The sequence below is a fragment of the Hemicordylus capensis genome, chromosome 2, assembly GCF_027244095.1.
Source record: "Hemicordylus capensis ecotype Gifberg chromosome 2, rHemCap1.1.pri, whole genome shotgun sequence".
In the NCBI taxonomy this organism is placed as follows: Eukaryota; Metazoa; Chordata; class Lepidosauria; order Squamata; family Cordylidae; genus Hemicordylus; species Hemicordylus capensis.
The window spans coordinates 121,991,537-122,009,277 of record NC_069658.1 but is presented as its reverse complement, the minus strand read 5'-3'; the positions used below and the strand labels follow the sequence as shown (position 1 = coordinate 122,009,277).

Below are 17,741 nucleotides of genomic sequence, written 5' to 3'. Positions count from 1 at the left end.
TGTTTTGTTTGTTAAAAAGAGTAATAATGCCACATAGAAATATTAGCCCAGGTACTGTGATGTATGTGAGATGTATAGGTAAACCTCCTTACTAGAGGATTCATCATCCGCGGGTTTGCGTATCCGCAGTCGGGGAAATGACACTGATCTCAGCATATGCAGAAGGTGGGGGGAACACATTGACCTCGCATATCTGCAGGTCTGAGGTGGGATGGAAATGACCGTGGAGGTCATTTCCAGCCACCATTCTTGGACTCAGAGCCACAAAATGGTTCCCATCCAAAAAAATGGTGGGGCGGAAAAAAGCACGATTTTCAGCCAATTATTGGCCATTTTGTAGCACGACGTTACTTGGAGGGGAGCAGCAGAGAAAGGTAAGGAGCTCCCCCACACACGAAAATTGGCCGGTTTGGGGGCATTTTCGGCCAACCAGGAACAGAATTCCCACGATCCCATAGGGATCAATACTTCCTTATTTGCAGTTTCTGTATCCATGGTACAGCCGTGGAACGGAACCCCCGTGAATAAGGAAGTCTACCTGTATAAGTATCTCTGCTTGCTTAGCTAACTTGCCTCACAATACTAAATCTCATCATGCTTGAAGTGTTAGAAGAAAGGAAGATTTGTGCTCTCCTTCCTGGAAGTAGATGTAGTCTATAGGACTTCCATTACTAACTTCTAGTGGTTGTGTGCCAAATTTTGCACATCTCGAAAAAAGAAAAACTGGGGGGGAAAGTCTCCCATCTTTTAAACACCTTGCCAGGAAGATGTGATATAATGTTAACTTTTCTCCAGCCCAAACACTAAGACTTGGTTTAGATATTATTTGCACCAGGCGAAAGCTAATAGAAAAAATGGTACAGGTTGAGTATCCCGACATCCAAAATCCAGAATGCTCCAAAATCCAGATACCACGCCATAACAAAAACAAAAAATAAAATGCCTCAGCTCACTCGCTCGCAGATTCCCAATTTTGCTGCTTTTAAACATGCAGTCAAAACTTACTTATTTCAGAAGTCTGCACACATCTCATCCCCCTCATTGCCCACTAGGGACATTTCTCCCCTGGTTCCATCGTCCCAAGCCCACTCCCTGCTTTCCTCCCTTGCATCGCCTCCCCCGCAGCTCTGGGGTCTCCACGCACCTCACCTACATTGGCAACTGCCAAGTTCTCTTCTCAGAGGGGGGCTGCAGATCCCGCGGGCAGGAAAAGACACAAAGCCTCCTTTGTTGGGGGAGGGGCTGGAAGGGAAGGCGCCCATGCCGAATGTGTCTTCCCAGTCTCCTCTCTAGGAACCTGGATTCCCTCCGTTTAACCCTTAAACTGGCTTTCCCCTGGCAGGAGGCAGCAAGAATGCATTCTCAGTTTGGCGCCTGCTCTGTTTTGGCACTCTGTTGGTGCCTGCTCTGTTTTTATAAAATACAGTAACCTTTCGTGTTTAGACTTGGATCCCATGCCCAAGATATCTCATTATGCAAATATTCCAAAATCCAGGAAAATCCAAAATCGGGAACACTTCTGGTCCCAAGCAGTCCGGATAAGGGATACGCAGCCTGTACTTATGCTGCATCATATCTGAAAGCTCCTGATCACACATGCAAGCAGTGTTCCCTCTAATTTTTTTCATCAATGAGTGGAACAAGTTTTGTTCTGGGCGGTAGTATCAAGGCATTTTTGCGCATATGCATTATTATGTGCCACTATAGATACCACACTCATGTGCACACCATAAATATGGAAGGAAAGAAGAGTATTTTACAATTTTATTCTGTTTTAATAGCAGTTGCTGGTTAAAAGTGGCCTATAAAATAATAAATATTATTTTGTGTTAAATAATAAAATTATAATAAATAAATGTTATTAAATGAAATAAAACAATAAAATTAAATTACTCCATTGTCTAAGTTTTGTTTATTTAAATTTGAATTTAATTTAATTTTCTTATCATTTAATTTTCTTATCATTTAATTTTCTTATCAGGGAATCATTTAATTTTCTTATCTTTCCAATTCCAATGTTAAACATTTTCAGAACATTTTATTGGATAGAGGTACATAAATAATAATTGTAATAATAATATCACACAAGCTCAGAGCAAGAACTAAAAGTACACATACACTGAAAATGTGAAAATATTTAAAATATTAAAAAATGTACATGAAAGGCACATTAAAACCAAATATAGCCATTAAAATATTAACCAAAACAGTCAAATATATTGTGCAAAAAGCAACACCAGATTCTCCATTATATGTGTATTGTTTTGTGTGCTCCATCAGATCAAGCAGTAAAAGATTTTGTAACTTGTTCTAGAATCACTGTTGAAGGACTGCACATAATTTTTAAAAAATAACTAATTATTTTTAATTTAAAAAAATAAAAATAAAACAAAGGAAGTATTGTGGGGGTGGGAATTTAGAGTGTGGGTGTGTGGGGGTATTTTCCTTGTGTTAAGATGTTTTTAAAGCATGTCTTTTTTTAAAAAAAAATGAAACAATTCAGCTAATATTCAACTAATATTGAACCAAGAAGTAAACATTCAAAAATATATATACTCTTGGGTGGAGGGTGGGCGAGCAAAATTCTGTATTATTTCCATGGTACCATACCAGCAGCAGCATCCAATACTTAATTTATTATTTATAAAATTAAATAATCTATTAGTGGAACTCTTACCTCAGCCTTTTGGGGTTCTTTGAGAGGGTTTGAAAAGGTGATCAGTCAAGAAAGGTTCACAAAGATTCAGCAGCAGCAATGAATTAATTGCTCTGCCACGCGATCCTTCTTCCTTTACTAGCTTTCTGCCCAGCTAGCTGTTTTCCCCTTAAGTCTCTCTTGCCCCACAGTCTCGCGAGGTCACTACCAGGAGATTACTATCAGTTTTTTTTTTACTCAGCCTTGATGTGTGTTTTGTGCTTTTTTACGTTATTTAGCCCCACAACAGCTTCATTTGCCACGTTGACTGCTCTTCCCACTCCCCCTGCAGTAGAGAGCCTTGCCAGTACAGCAGGCACACGTGCCCTGAAATCTCTCAATGAGCAAAGCTCAGGCACTTGCTGTAATAGGGCTCTTGCTGCATCCAGAGCAGGTAAATGGCGGTCTCGCTTGCGGGAGGGAGCCAATTTCCCCAGTCTTGCTCCGGCAAGAGCCCACATGGCGGTGACTGGCAGCAATGGAGAACAGGCGGTGGGGGGAAAGGCAGCAGTGGAGAGTGAAGCAGCAGCCATGGGGAGGGGGAAGGCAGCAGTGGGAGGACCAGGGGAGCAGCAGCTGGTGGCGGGGAAGCCAGCAGCAGCGGCAGACAAATGAGAATGTCCGGCTGCTTGGAATCACTGCGTGAGGGGATTGAATTTTGTGCTCATGCACTCAGCTTAGAGGGAATGTAGCATGCAAGCTATATGGTTCAGCTTCAAACCGTGTGCTTGGTATCATGTTGCTGATATATAGGAATAGCTGGCCAGGATGTGTGAACAGCAAATGTAAAGTTAAACTGCTTGCCCTCAACCTATTTGCCTTATAATTTGAACAGAACAGGCAAACTATTTGTAGTAGTAATGTTCAGACATATAGAGGGCTCAAAACTTTTCACATATATTATTTCATATTTAAAGCAAATCTCAAATTCATTCAGTAGTGTTTCAGATTCAAACAATCAATCAGCAACTTTCATTGATTATTGAATTTTGAAACCCTGTGAACCCTGTTGAATTTTACCTTAGTGAGAGAACTAATGATTCTCACTTGAGGAACAGATTTTTTTTTAGCCTACTTTCCAGTATGCTTATGAGATCAATTTCTTCTGTAGGTCCATCAACTTCACAATGCCTGGGCCAATATGAACCAAATTTGGTACAGTTGTAGGGACACCTCAGTGGTGAAGTTTATTATGATGTCACACACCCCAATTCAAGATGGCGGACGCGTGAACTTTTGCGGTGCAAATGGGCTAACTTGTGAACCGCCTTACCAATTTGAACCAAATTTGCTACAGCTGTAGGGACACAATGGCACAGTTTGTGATGATGTCATACACCCTGATTCAAGATGGCAAAGGCATAAACATTTGGGGCACAAGTGGGCTAACTTGTGGACCGGCTAACCAAGGAAAGCAGTGAGAATTGTATGCAGTAGAACTATTTTCCCAGTATGAGTCTTTGGTTTAGGACATATGGACTATACCCCTGACTCTACAGAAGCAAAATGTATGAGTGGGTTGATTTTCTCTCCTGCCACCATTACAAATGGCCATTCATTGTCCTCTTAGTGTGAACCGTTATGGTGTATCCGTATTATTAGTGTGTCTGTATCTTACTCTAAAAGCACAGCTGTCATGCACTTGGGATCTGCATCAAGGAGCCATACTCTGCTTCAGATTTATGTTCGTGAATGGGCATGTTTATGTATAAATAGTCCAAAGTAGTTAAATGACTCAGATTCAGTACTGGATTTGTGGCAATAATCATATTAATTTTTTGCAATGACATGAGTGAATGTTTCATGAGTAAATGTTTTTCTTAGTACAGTTCGTTTAATTAACATTCTAAAGCCTGTTTCAGAGTGTAGAGTGATTTATAATACTTTTTCTCATGTATTTTATTTTCTGGTAAATTGTTTTCAGTGAGGTATGTGACAGGAGGAATATGTAGGTTAGATAAATTGACTGCTACAAAGACAAGAAAGAGGCTTGCTTATGGAATTTCTAATTGTGCTCCATTCTTTGTGTTGAACAGCAATTTACTCTTCAGTGTACCTGTTCATATGTGATGCCCTAATATTTGTAATGCCCTTAAATATTTACTTTTTTATTTTCCAGATTCTAGAAGTGAAGAGTCCTGTAAAACAGAGTAAATCAGATAAACAGATAAAGAATGGTGATTGCGATAAGGTAAACAGGAGAACAGCTGACAATAAGCTATTCTTATGCCATTCTTATTGTTATCTAACATCTGTGTAAAAGTCTTAGTCTTTCAGCATATTAAAAAAAAGATTGTTAGTGTGTCCTTTCATTAACAATTTCCTAGCTGTTTACCCAACATGTGGACATTCCCATATTCTTGTATAATTTGTTACCTAAGCTGTTTCCCATTTTCTAACTAGCTGACCATATCTGTTTTATTCTCTTGAATGTCATATGATTGAATAAAGTTCTCATGTTTGTCTTCAGAGCCGAGTGAGGAATATTGCAGCTTAACAAAGTGTGTGTTTTTTTCTTTTAATTTTGGCATGGCGTGTTTTCAGGCATATCTTGATGAACTAGTTGAGCTCCACAGAAGGTTAATGACACTAAGGGAAAGGCATGTACTCCAACAGGTGAGAGGACCTCTTTATATGCTAAATGTAGTCTGTTGGTCCACATCAAAAACCAAGATATGGTCTTCAAGTACCTAGAACTTGATTATCCATCACAGAGATTTTAAGAGAGATACTTTTATTCTGAATATACATTATGGGCAGCTTCACACCTAAAGTGGCAGCTAAGGTTGCTGCAAGCTACTGCAGTTGCCGGAACATGTGGGAGCCCTGCATCCAGACTTGGCAACAACATACCAAGATTGGGCATGTCATGCAAACCCACCAATCTGAGCATATTCCGAACCCAACATCTGTAATATAGATTTGAAATGCAGTTAAGTTCAGAACTGCAAATAGGGCAGGATATGCTAAGATAGGTGGGTTTGCATGACACACCCAATTTTGGCACATTATTGCCAAGACCAGAGGTAGACCTCCTGCTGCAGCAGCTTTCAGCAACTTTAGCAGTCACATTATGTGTGAAGCTGTCCTATATCTCAAGGGTTGTTTTTTTCTAAACCACAAGTATTACTTTGACCTGCAGAAACATGGTTCCTCTTGGGATAATTCTCCTCAGTTTGCCAGGTGATTGACACAGTCAGTATTAAATTAATTCAACAATTTAGAACGACATTGAAACATCAGTGCTCTGAAGTTTGAATTCAGTATTTGGATTTATTTTTCAATCATTATTCAAGGAGCTGGTGTGTTACTGCTTTGAATATGGTTGTTCAGTAACAAAATTCAGCTTTTTCCTACTGGAATCTGTTTTTTACTCCAAGAATTTTAAAAATCCCAGCTTTTCAAACCATATAATTTCCAATTTTCTTTAAAGTCACTAGTAGTATTCAAGCCAACAAGATTAATTTTCAGCAGTCTATATCTAAGGGCTGCTTAAAATATTAACTTCTGTATTCAAGAACTGATTTCCAAATGCAAAATATAAACAAGTATGCCCACTTAAGATTATCATGTGCATGTAAGTTGTGGATTTTTCTGGCAAAATATACATGACATTCGTAATGATCTGGCCCCGGTCGTATGTATTTTCCTAGCAAAAGCTGCAATTTATCTATGTGTTTGCCATTCTTAAATTATGCTGATTGCATGTATCTTGTCCTCTGACTATAGTATCAGTTCTGTATATGTTTTATAAATAAAAAACATGTTAATATAGATTTTCTGCAGTTATAGTAATTTATGCTGTTCTACATGGTGATGTGTCCATGTTTGTCACAAGTGTGTGCTTGGCAAGGCTTCATAAGCCAATCCTGGCACTCTGACAAGTTTACTTGTATAATACATTTGTTTTCAAACACCTGTTGGTCACACTCAGTTTATTTTTATTTTTTTGGAGGGACTTCACATATCTTAAGTGTGTGCCTTTTAAAAAGGGAATTATTCAGTTCTGTATGTCCTACTCAACTTATTAATTGTTCAATAATGCCATTCTGGCCATTCTTTGGAAACTCTGTAATTGAAACTATGAGTATGGATGAATCAGTCCTAAGGCAAACTGGATCAAGATTTACTTATTGATCATTTAGGAATCATGGTAAATTATATACTGACAGGCATAATACTTTGGAATGTAAATTTTGGTACCCCACTTCAGGTGACCTCTAGAATGATATAGATAGAATGATATCTTGTTGAATGGAGTGAAGGCAACAAAATCCTTCCTCAACCCTTATCTTACTGGGTGGCCTTGAACACTCTCAACCTAACATTACTTCAGCACATGGTTAAGATTAAAATAAGAGAGATTTGGATTTTGCAACTATCTTCACTTTGAAGATAGTGAAAATAAAGTAAAGTTGTGCCGTCAAGTCAGTGTTGACTCCTGGCGACCACAGAGCCCTGTGGTTGTCTTTGGTAGAATACAGGAGGGTTTTACCATTGCCATCTCCAGCGCAGTACGATATGATGCCTTTCAGCATCTTCCTATATCACTGCTGCCCGATATAGGTTTTTCCCATAGTCTGGGGGACATACCAGAGGGGATTCAAACCAGCAACCTCATGCTCCCTAGGCAAGTTACTTCACTGCTACGCCATTAGGTGGCTATAGTGAAAATACATTACTGCAAATAATAGCTTTTAAGGTAGCCTAGTAGACTTGTGCACAACCAAATTCTTTCAGGCCTTTCCTAAAGGTTAAAAGGTTTGCCATTCACTAAAACCCAGTCCTTCATGTACTGTATATTCATTCTTGTATAAAGACACTTAAGTGTTACAGCATGATAGATGGCAATGAAACTGAGGGAGAATGGCAGTGTGTAAACATAAACGTACATTAAAACAATACAGTTCAGCACACTTCATCAAGAATAAACACGACTCCCTTGGACCTTGTATCCTGGGTCTCCGGTTAAAGTATTTTTAATGTTGTGTTTTTAACATTAGTAATCAGAAGGCTTGACGGCTATAATCTTAAGTCTTTTCCCCAAGTGTTTTTCAATAGATGAGAATGTGAGTGCTAATATTAAAGGCATTAACATTATTCCCTTTGGCGGGCAGTCAAGAATTCCCCTAAAGCCTTCATGGCTATATCTTGATGTATTTTGTGCCCCCATTAAAATGGAGGGATTCATCTCACTTAGATGTACCAGGTGGCATTGACACTGTAGCTGTATTTCTCAGAGACCAGGATGAATAATAGGGTTCAAATGTTCATGTTGCTCTTAGTTAGGAGCTTAAAAAGCATAGATAGCGATCAACAAATGAGATTTTCTTTCTCGTTTCCTTTAAGAACCCTGCATTGCTTAAAAATCCATCTGTTAACACTTCCTAACTGCTTTTAAATTCATGAAATTTATTGTTGTGGGAGTTAGGGGAAGGCCCCGTTTTGGCACGGTATCACAAGAAAGCATATCAAGTGTAGTTCCTTTAAAAGAATCACTTCTGAAAGTTTTTCTAAGATTATGAAGCCAGTTTACTCAGTCATAGCTAAGTGAAATATACATTAGGATTACATTCCTAACTCATGGAAAGAAACCTAGAATTATTTCCACATTAGCCATAAAGCATTGTGACAAAACTGCAATACAAAGCAGTGCTGCAATGTGAAATGTAAATAGCCATGTATAAATGAGTGGGTGGCCATTTTAAACATGGCACTTCTCAGCAAGTTGGCCTGTTAAATTAAAGTAATTGCTGTGTGCTTTGCATTGTGTATTGGCTGGGAATTTTATTACCTCTTGCTGATCCAGAAGTGCATGTGGGATGTGATGGCTGCAAAAAAAATGGGGCGCTTACTCATTGAGCAAGTGCCCCATTTAATGCCCCATCCCCTGTACACAGACATGCTGCCTTCTCATAGATGCCTGCCAGAGTGCTGCTGGCGCCTCCTCCTCCTCCTCCTCCTCCTGTCACAGCTGCTGTCTCTTCTGTGTTCCCCATCTCTGCATTCCATCCTCCCCAATACCTGCTGCTTCTTTTCATTCCATCTACTAGTTCTGCCCGGAAGACTAAGAGCACACAAGACCACTGACTAGCAGTCTTCCCACACATCCTTAGTTTCCCATCTTTCTTTACTTGCCAGGAACAGCCGAGCAAGGGCAGACAAACAGTATGCAGCCTCTTCTCACACCTGGCGCATATTTTCACTTTGTGCATGTTCTCTCCTTCCCATTGGTTTCTGCAAATAAAACAAGAAGTACCGTAGCTTCCCTCCAGGGGCCTGATACAGGTTATTTACTCTCCCCCCACCCCTGCCAGTACAAGGAGGACTATGACTGAAAAGGCATGAGAGGCTCTAGTTGGTGGTTGACTTGCTTAATGGCATTCTTTATGTTCTCTAATTTAATTTCAAGAATGCCTGGGCTACGAAATGGAAAGTGGGATGTAATTGCAGGGGGGAATGCTGCAGGAGTAAGGAATGGGTTTTAAGTGTCTCAGTGATGCGAGGAGGAGGGAGGGCTGATGCCGAGTAACACCATTTTTGAATAACAGTGGAGCCTGTGTCTGACCTTGGACTTTCCTAATGCATTGGACCTCTGGTCTGAGGCGAATGCAAATTCAAGTGGGGTTTGATTGCTAATAGCATTGGGAAGGTGAACTGTGACTGAAAGATGCTTTTCCCCTTTTATGTTGTTGATCAATTTTCCATGCTGCTTGGTTCAGTGCTGCATCCTTATGGCTAATGCAGTTCATATGCTTACTTTATATGGATCTACTTAATTTAGTTTCCGTGTAGTAAGCTCCTTCCTTTGTGCTGCAAATGGGAAAACTCCCATCTTCTGACAGAATTCAAAAAAGGCGCAAGAGGAATTTTAGCTCTAGAACCTACCAATTCCACTTTTAGAAATTAAATTTCTAATCTAACTGCATCAAATGGACCTGCAACTATAGTGCATTTAGCAGATTTGGCCATTTGATGCAGTAATCAGAGTTAATAATGTTTCAGTAAAAGAGGATTTCTTTACCTAACTGTAAATAAGCTACAGACTAAATGCCTTTTCAAACAAGATGCACACATGGTTCTCTTACTGGGATACTAAATGGGCATCATTCGGTTTACAGGAAGTGAGGACTTGCTAGGAGTCCAAGCAAACCAAAACATTGTCTCCTAGGCAATGGTGCATCTGTCTATGGGAAGATGTGGCATTTATTGCAGCATTTCATGCACTCAAATGTGGGCTGCTTGGTTGGTTGCTTTTAAGTCAGCTTGTTCTGTGGAATGTTTATTCTATTAATAAAGCCAAATTTAACTGTTTGTAAGGCAAACAAACGTATATTGGATCATTGGGAGGAGCCCTTGTTTGCTAGCAGACTACTAGGTTGAATCCCTAGTAACTCCAGTTGGGGTCAGACTTTGGGTAGTAGGGCTGAGAAGGACCTTTTGGGAAAGACCTTGAAGAGCTACCACCAGTCAGAGTAGACAGTCCTTGTCTGGACAGACCAGTGCTCAGCCTCAGTATGTGTCAGCTTCATACGTTCATATCAGCATTCTCTTTCATTTGATACACCACACTTGAACAGGTTGTCATATGTGAACCTCTCAAGTAATAGTGTATCATCAGTTGTACTATCATTCAGTTATATAAAAGCAGTTTATTTTTAGCATTCCAGGGAATATCATGCCTCTGTTGCTAACAGGTTAAAACAGGAGTTCCCAAACTTGAGTCCCCAGATGTTGTTGAACTCCAACTCCCATCATCCCCAGCCACAATGATCAAATGCTGATAGGCAGTGATGGGACAACATCCAAGGAACCAAGTTTGAGAACCCCTGGATTAAAGTGATATCACTAAACAAAATTTTCATTAAAGTGATATCACTGACCGAAAAACATCGTCATAAGATAAATTGGTAGTGACTATAAGCACAAGGTTAAGGCAAAAGGGTTCACCTTGCAAGGGCCTACCTGAATACGAGAGCCTTTACTGCCACCTTAAAATGTTGCAAAGCTGGAATTGGGTAGAGTTTTCTTGGTAAAGAGGTTGCATAAATAAAGTACCACAGTCGAAGGCCAAGCTTTCTACTCTTGCATGTTTGATAGATTCTGGAGCCTGAGATATTGTAGACAAGGTGGTTGTTAAAATCTGTTCCATAGCACAATACCACAAGTGTAAGAGAGAACCAGAATTTAAATGTAACATTTTCTCTCTTTTTGTAAAACTTTTATTTTCAATGACAGATCGTAAACCTAATAGAAGAAACAGGACACTTTCATATCACGAACACAACCTTTGATTTTGACCTTTGCTCACTGGACAAAACCACAGTTAGAAAATTACAGAGTTACTTGGAAACATCTGGGGCATCCTGAGAACATCACTCCTGGCTGCATCAAAGACTGTGCTCTTTTTTTTAAAAAAAGAAATAAAACATTTAGAATGATGCAACCAAAATAGCGCGTGCAAAAAAAAAATCAGCCAACTCTCTTCAGCTTTATTTTTTTGTTGAAGCCAGTCATCATCTCTTGATAAAGGAGAAGAAAAGTGACAAGCCTCAGAGGATTTGCTCTTCTCACCAAGGAAACGCTCTGGAAGAGTTAGCCTGGATAGCCTTGAAAAAAAAAAAAACACTTAATGAATGTGTATGGTATCATGTATCTCTCTCTGTGGTATTCCAGGCCACTAGATGAATGCATGTTCAACACACTGCCTTATTACATAACTGATCTATTTATTATTGCATACGCATCTTAAGTCCTTGAGGGAATGACACTACCAGATGTTACAAGTCCTTGTGTCCCGTGTAGACTCCTTTGATGCAGAGCCACCGCCGTCACAAGCCTTCTGACCTTACTCTTAAGAACCCTAATGTCTTGTTTCCATTTCCACTGCCCCGCAAAAGAAGATGGCCGGGGGGGGGGACCAAAAGGTGGCCCAGTTTTTTTCTTTTTGGTTAATGTTCAATAGGCTGCAGAAGAATGGGTCCCCAGGCTGTATTTGTGTATTCGATCTTGGACCATGGTAGAAAATGCACCAAATAAGATCATGACTTGCTTTCTAGCCTTAGTCAATAAACCAGTAGAACTTTTATGGAAGGGGAAAAGTGTTACTGTATACTATCCTGAATCCAGCATTGTTTTTGCCATCAACATATTTGTGTCTGTTTTAATGTGTTATTAGATATCTATGAAGCTAAAGGCATTCTAGAGGTTTGCCATAAAAATGAGGAACACTAGTCCAGTTTTCTATGGAAAAGTTGTAGAAAATCCTAAATTTGGAGCTATTTATTACTAGAAGTTCCAGCACACAGCTGCGTAAATGTGCAGTTCAATCTTTTGTTATAAAAAATATAGCCCCCCCCTCCCTTTTGCTGATACAATATATGGTCTGTTTAGATTTTGTTTTTTGGCTTTTTTTCTGTCTGATAAATTAAAACATTGTCATTTAAACGGTTGGGATAACAACATGTTGGGAGACGGTTTTGAAGTTTAGTTCTTGCTCAGTAACCCACATTGGTTTACAGTAAAGCAGTCAACTCAAAGGAATTAGTTGATTAATCATATGACTTTTAATCGATTAATCAATTCAATTTGCATAAGTTTGCATGTGAATAAACAACAGCTCTGAAGAAAAAGGCCTACTTCCTTTGTTAGATTATGCATGCAGTGGGCACCATCTTAAGAGACATCCTCCCCCTGTGCAGAAGAGGGAACACACCTTCTGAGATGGAGCCTTTCACCCACAGTTTTCATAAGTATTTGCATTAAAAAATAAATTTAAATATCTTTGTCTCCCCAGTTTAACTGAGGGCACCTTCTTAGCTGACTAAAAGGTGTTTGAGCCAACCAATTAATTGAGTACCCAGAATGTTGGGGGCAATATGCTAAATCATTGTAAACCGCTTAGAGAGCTCCGGCTATAAAGCGGTATATAAATGTAAGTGCTATTGCTATTGCCATTGCTATTAAACATCACAGCCCTAATTTCCACAAGTATTTCTTCTTTAAAAAGAGAAAAAGCTTTCATTTTTTAACAAGTAGCAACTCTTTACAAAAGGGGAGGGTGCAGAGGAGACATTTTCCTTTAAAAAGCCATTGGAGTTAGGATTTCAGTTATTTTGCCCTGATGAAAGATACTGCTTAAGAAAAGCTTCTGAGTCCGAAGGATCTGTCCGCCTTAAAGAGAGCCTGTGTTTGAGAAGCTGCCAGTGTATTTCCAGTGTCTGCTTTCTTGCCAGAAGTCATATGTTGCTACAGTCAAGCTACAGCAGCATCTGTGAGTTTTATTGTTCCATGCACATGGTTTTGTGCAGTGTGTAAAGCTAAGTTCTTACTAGGGGTATTTCTTCATAATCAAATGGGAATTCTTAACACTGTTTCTTTAAGTCCAAAGAAATTATTTCCTTTTTTGTATATGTGTGCGTGTGTGGTTTATCTTTTTTTTAAATTAAAATGTTGTTTGACCATAATCTATGGAAAGTCTTTCTCAGGCTTCCAAAAGAACAAGTGTACTTTTCTTCAGTAATGTTATGACTCTTATTGATGATTGGCATGAAACATACTTGAAGCGTTATGTTCTTTTAAGTCCACATGTTAATTAATGTGCAATTGTTGGTGGGGAGGGGAAGGGGTGGGAGGTTTTTGAAATCTCTTGACGTTGGGCATATGATGTGACATTGGAGTGTGGAAGAGGGGCGTTTGAGTGGGGTTTTTTACATTTTTGTCAGCATTTTTATATGAAACGTTTGAAAATCTAAAAGCTGTCTCATTTTTTTAATAGCACACATTCACCATGTTTCATTTCAGCTGAACACAAACCATGTGCTTGTTTGGTCCATTTTGACTTTTCTAACTAAATTTTGTGGCAAAAACTCTTAAGACGTTGGAAGGTGCACAGACTCGCATAACATTGATTATATATTGGGACACGTCACTGTTTTTTATTTTGTGGTTTTTAAAAAAAAACTGGAAAAATATGTCCGAGCCACAGAAATAGTAGCTGATGTACAGAATCTGTTGGGGGTGGAGGGATTAACTATGTAAAGGGAATATTACTGCAATTACAGTAGACTCTTAACTCTGACTTGCATGTAGTTTCATCAGTCATCCTTATAAAATGTTAGTTCTCTAGTTTGATGAGAATGAGGATGGAATAAACACATTTCAGCTGCATTTGTGTGTGTTGAAAGTGAAGGGTGTTTTCCACAAAATTCTGGTAGAATAAGAGCTGGTAAGTGGTGTCCTTTTTAAAAAAAAATACTTTAGTTATTTTGTATGCTGAAACAAAATAAATCCTTTTTCAATGAATGTCAAATAGTCATTTTCTCTGATGCAGAAACCAGTCTCTCGTCAACATGTGAGAGAATTCATTTTTTTAGGGCTGGTTAAAACATTCAGTGTGCACTCCTGACTTTCCAACAGCTACTTTGGCCCTCCAGTATAGGAGCAGTGCTTCGTCTGAATTGGAGCTCGGCCCAGAACCTGCCTTCAGTGTAAGAGTTCAGGCCTTGAACCTGTAATGATACAAAAAAGAACTACTCTGAGCACATCTAGAGTACACTTGAGTAATCACAGTCCTCTGCCATATATCTGGAACTAACAGGCAGAACCTTCAGGTCCAAGGGTTTATATCCTAGAGAGAATTGAAACACAATCTCTCTTCTTCCCTCCTCACCTTGAAATTATTCAGGATTTTATTTATGTCTGAGCTGATAGAGTAGTCATGAATTAATAGTCTGGTCCCATAAATCTGATAACCAAAAATAAAAGTACTTATTCTGTCCTCTATACAGAAATTATAGATTTTCAAATGTATAATTTGACTTAGGCCAACATTCAGTATAAAAGTGTAAAATGCTTGGGACCAAACTAGAATAATCTAAAAGTGCTGCTGCTGCCAAAATGGTAACCATATAACTAGGTTTTTTTTCCCCATCCGCCTTCCACGCACACACACCCAGTAACATCTAGTCAACTTACCTTAGTCCTGTAGTCACAATGTTGCATATTTTATTGCCTCCCACCTGTAGTAGGGATGTGCAGAATGTTTCTACTGTAGAAACAAAACTCTCTCTAAACAAAGGGCCTGTTTCCAGCTTGGAACAGAACCCTATTTTGATCGAAACGTTTCGAGCGCCATTTTGGCGGCCTCTTTTTCCCTTGCTGGTGGATTTTCTGGCACTGGTTTCCAATTGGCTTACGATCTCCTTGCTTATTAGTTGGCTTGTTATGTAAATCAAGTGGGCAATTGTGCCCCCATTAGCTGGGAGTAACTAGTGGGTGCAAAAGGAATTTCTAAATTTATTCAAAGGGACTGGGAGGCAAAGAAAGCCCTTATGCCTCTCTTGAAGAGAATACGTTAGGAGAGGGGGAAAGAAGGTTTGATTTTGTGGGGTTTTTTTCTCAGCACTGAGTATAATATGCTATGCTATTGCTACTAAACTATCTGGTTTTGCTGGATTTTGGACTAAGGAAGAACTTGGGAGCCTGCCTTCCTTGGGTTGTGGTTTGTTTTGTTTCTGAGATAGTGTTGTGGAGAGAAATGGACAGTGGCAGGTATGTGTGTGAATGCTTTATTACAGTCATTGACCCAACATCATAGAAACAAACAAAAGACAATAAAAATTGTACAAGTAATGCAAAACACCAGTACTCAAATCAGCTCAGACCTGGTCTTACATATGGCTGCACAAAATTTGGCCACACACAGTGTTGTAGATACACAGCATTCAAATAATAAAAACATTGTATATCTATCATCTGTTCTAACAGGAATGTTTGATAAAAGGGGGAAGATAAGAGAAATATGAATATCTCTGTAAAATGAGCAGTATAGAAAAATGTGTCACAGTTTTGATGCCTTGCCCACAAGGACAGATTCTGCCGGTAATAGGGATTTTACAGTACCTACCCTCCACTACAGCAGATAGGAGGGCATTAAATCTTGCAAGGGAGGAGGCCCTTCTCTGGGACAAGGTAGTTAAATTCATTATATAGTGGGCTGATTTAGGGTAATTGGTGAAACTACTGAGAACATTTCTTGCAGAGATTCGTGCCTGGTCACTCTGCTTTTCAATGTCTGCTATATGTTGTTTTATAAGTCCTTTGGCATCATCAAGACCCAGAGGCATTAGAAAGTGAGGGGAGAATCCATCCTTGCCCAACATATCGTAGAGTTGTTTATGCCAACTAGATTGGAAGCCATCTTCCAAAACAAGAGGGGCTAGTCCTTTCAGACAGAAAAAGATTTTAAACCAAAATACATGCATCCAAACCTTGGCCTCCACTCTTGTCAGGCCAGCCTCCAGCCATAGAATGACATTGGGCGCATGCGTGCGTGTGTGTGTGTGTAAGTGTAATATTTATTGGTGACTGCTGTGATTTACTCCATGTCTGGCCTTGAGACTAACTTGTGCTTCACTCACTGCTCTGCTTCACTCACTGCTCTGGTCTGCTCTGCAAGGTGTACTCAATCAAAATGTGGCTGAAGTTGCTCTAGTTGAGCTCATGGCTATGCTTGTTGCTAAGGATGTTGCTGTGTCAGTTGTTGCAATGTTGGGAAGTAACGTAAGGAATCGTAATTGTGTGAGAGAGAGCATCTTGTGCCAATGATGTTACTACTGTGCAGGCACTGTGGCTGGTAGTGGATTCTGGGTCAGTGATTCTTTTGGCCATTTTTGGACTGTGTCTGAAATGTGTTTTCTGTATTGGGAGGGGACAGATTCTCTTTTACTCTGTGCTTCTGTTCTGCAGTGTTTTTCAAGGCAGGTGTTGAAAAATGTGTGCACTCTGCTTGTTCTGGCCATAGGGAACAATGAGGAACTAGAAAACACCCCATTGTTTCCCATGGGCAGTTCCTAGGGACACCAAAGTGGGTTGTATAGTAGAGCATGATGGGTGCTACCTACCACTTAACCCACAAAAGAAATAGGCAAGTGGGCAATTAAGAAACAACAACTTTTCCCCAGACTCCCATAGGATCCTATGGGGGGTTGGGAGGAAGGTTTTTTTTTTAATTGCTTGCTTACCTGTTTCTTTTGTGGGTTGGGTGGTAGGTAACCCCCATCATTCCCTACCACACAACCCACTTTGGTATCTCTAGGAGTAACCCATGGGGAACAGTGGGGTGTTTCCGGTTTCCCATTCCCTATGGCTGAAACACTTGAAACGTTTCCTGCACACCCCTATTTAGAGCAGGAGTGTGAAAACACATGTCAGGACACAGATGATTTGTACTAGACATGACCGGGATGGGGAGCTAGTTGTGTTGCAGTTTATTTTTGGCAGCAGTCATTCGTTAGGGTAACATGATCATCTAGTTTAATCCTGAAACAAGTATAAAATTTATGATTTATATTTTAAATCATATCTCTTTCAGCATCCATCTGAATGTTGAAGAAGCAGCTACAGGTGCAGTCTGGTGAAAATTTAACATGCTTAAATCCCATTGAAAAATTATGGAGGATCTTTCATCGTATAGTGGTCATATGTTAATGTCTTTTGATCAGTAGACCATGTGTTTTACAGTTCAGTGTTTTTTATTCCATTCCCTCCTTTGCTTTAGTAGTATAAAAGTATCTTGAACATGTTTTGACTGATTTTTGCTGGTGTAGAACAATCAGATTATTTCTCTTCTTCCTGAAAAGTTCTTCTGGACTATTGTTCTTTTCTTGGTCGGTTTGACCACTCCATATGTCCTATGTATGGAAGATCTTGAGAGCCAGATCTTAAAATAGAAAGACAGAGCTACTACTGTCTAATGTAAATATGTATGTTGGCACTTGTACTGGCTTACACGGAAATGAAGTTTATGTTAGGAATGCTGACAGACTCTTCACCATACAAAGAGCTACCAGTATATCTAAAAGCAAGCTGTTTGTGAGGCTATTTAAAAGCCCAGAAAGTCAAAAATGCTTTTTAAATTTTTGAACCTCAATAATGCCTTTAATAATTAAATGCAGTATTTTTAACACAAAGGGCTTCATTCCAAACATTGTGATTTATTTGTTGGTTTTTCGCATTTATATACCACCCTGTGTATAAATCTCAG

The 17,741-nt window shown here is 39.4% G+C and overlaps 1 protein-coding gene across 13 annotated transcripts in view; it reads left to right on the top strand.

The window, feature by feature from the left end:
- The window catches only part of MLLT3 (MLLT3 super elongation complex subunit), a 236,238-nt gene extending 222,239 nt beyond the window's left edge, over positions 1-13,999 (top strand). For all 13 annotated transcript variants that reach the window (XM_053288054.1, XM_053288057.1, XM_053288052.1 and 10 more), the window contains 3 exons: positions 4,815-4,886; positions 5,240-5,311; positions 10,934-13,999. In XM_053288054.1, the coding sequence (XP_053144029.1) occupies positions 4,815-4,886; positions 5,240-5,311; positions 10,934-11,065 (276 nt within the window). In that variant the 3' untranslated portion in view covers positions 11,066-13,999. The remainder of the gene's footprint in view (positions 1-4,814; positions 4,887-5,239; positions 5,312-10,933) is intronic.
- Positions 14,000-17,741: the final 3,742 nt, after the last annotated feature.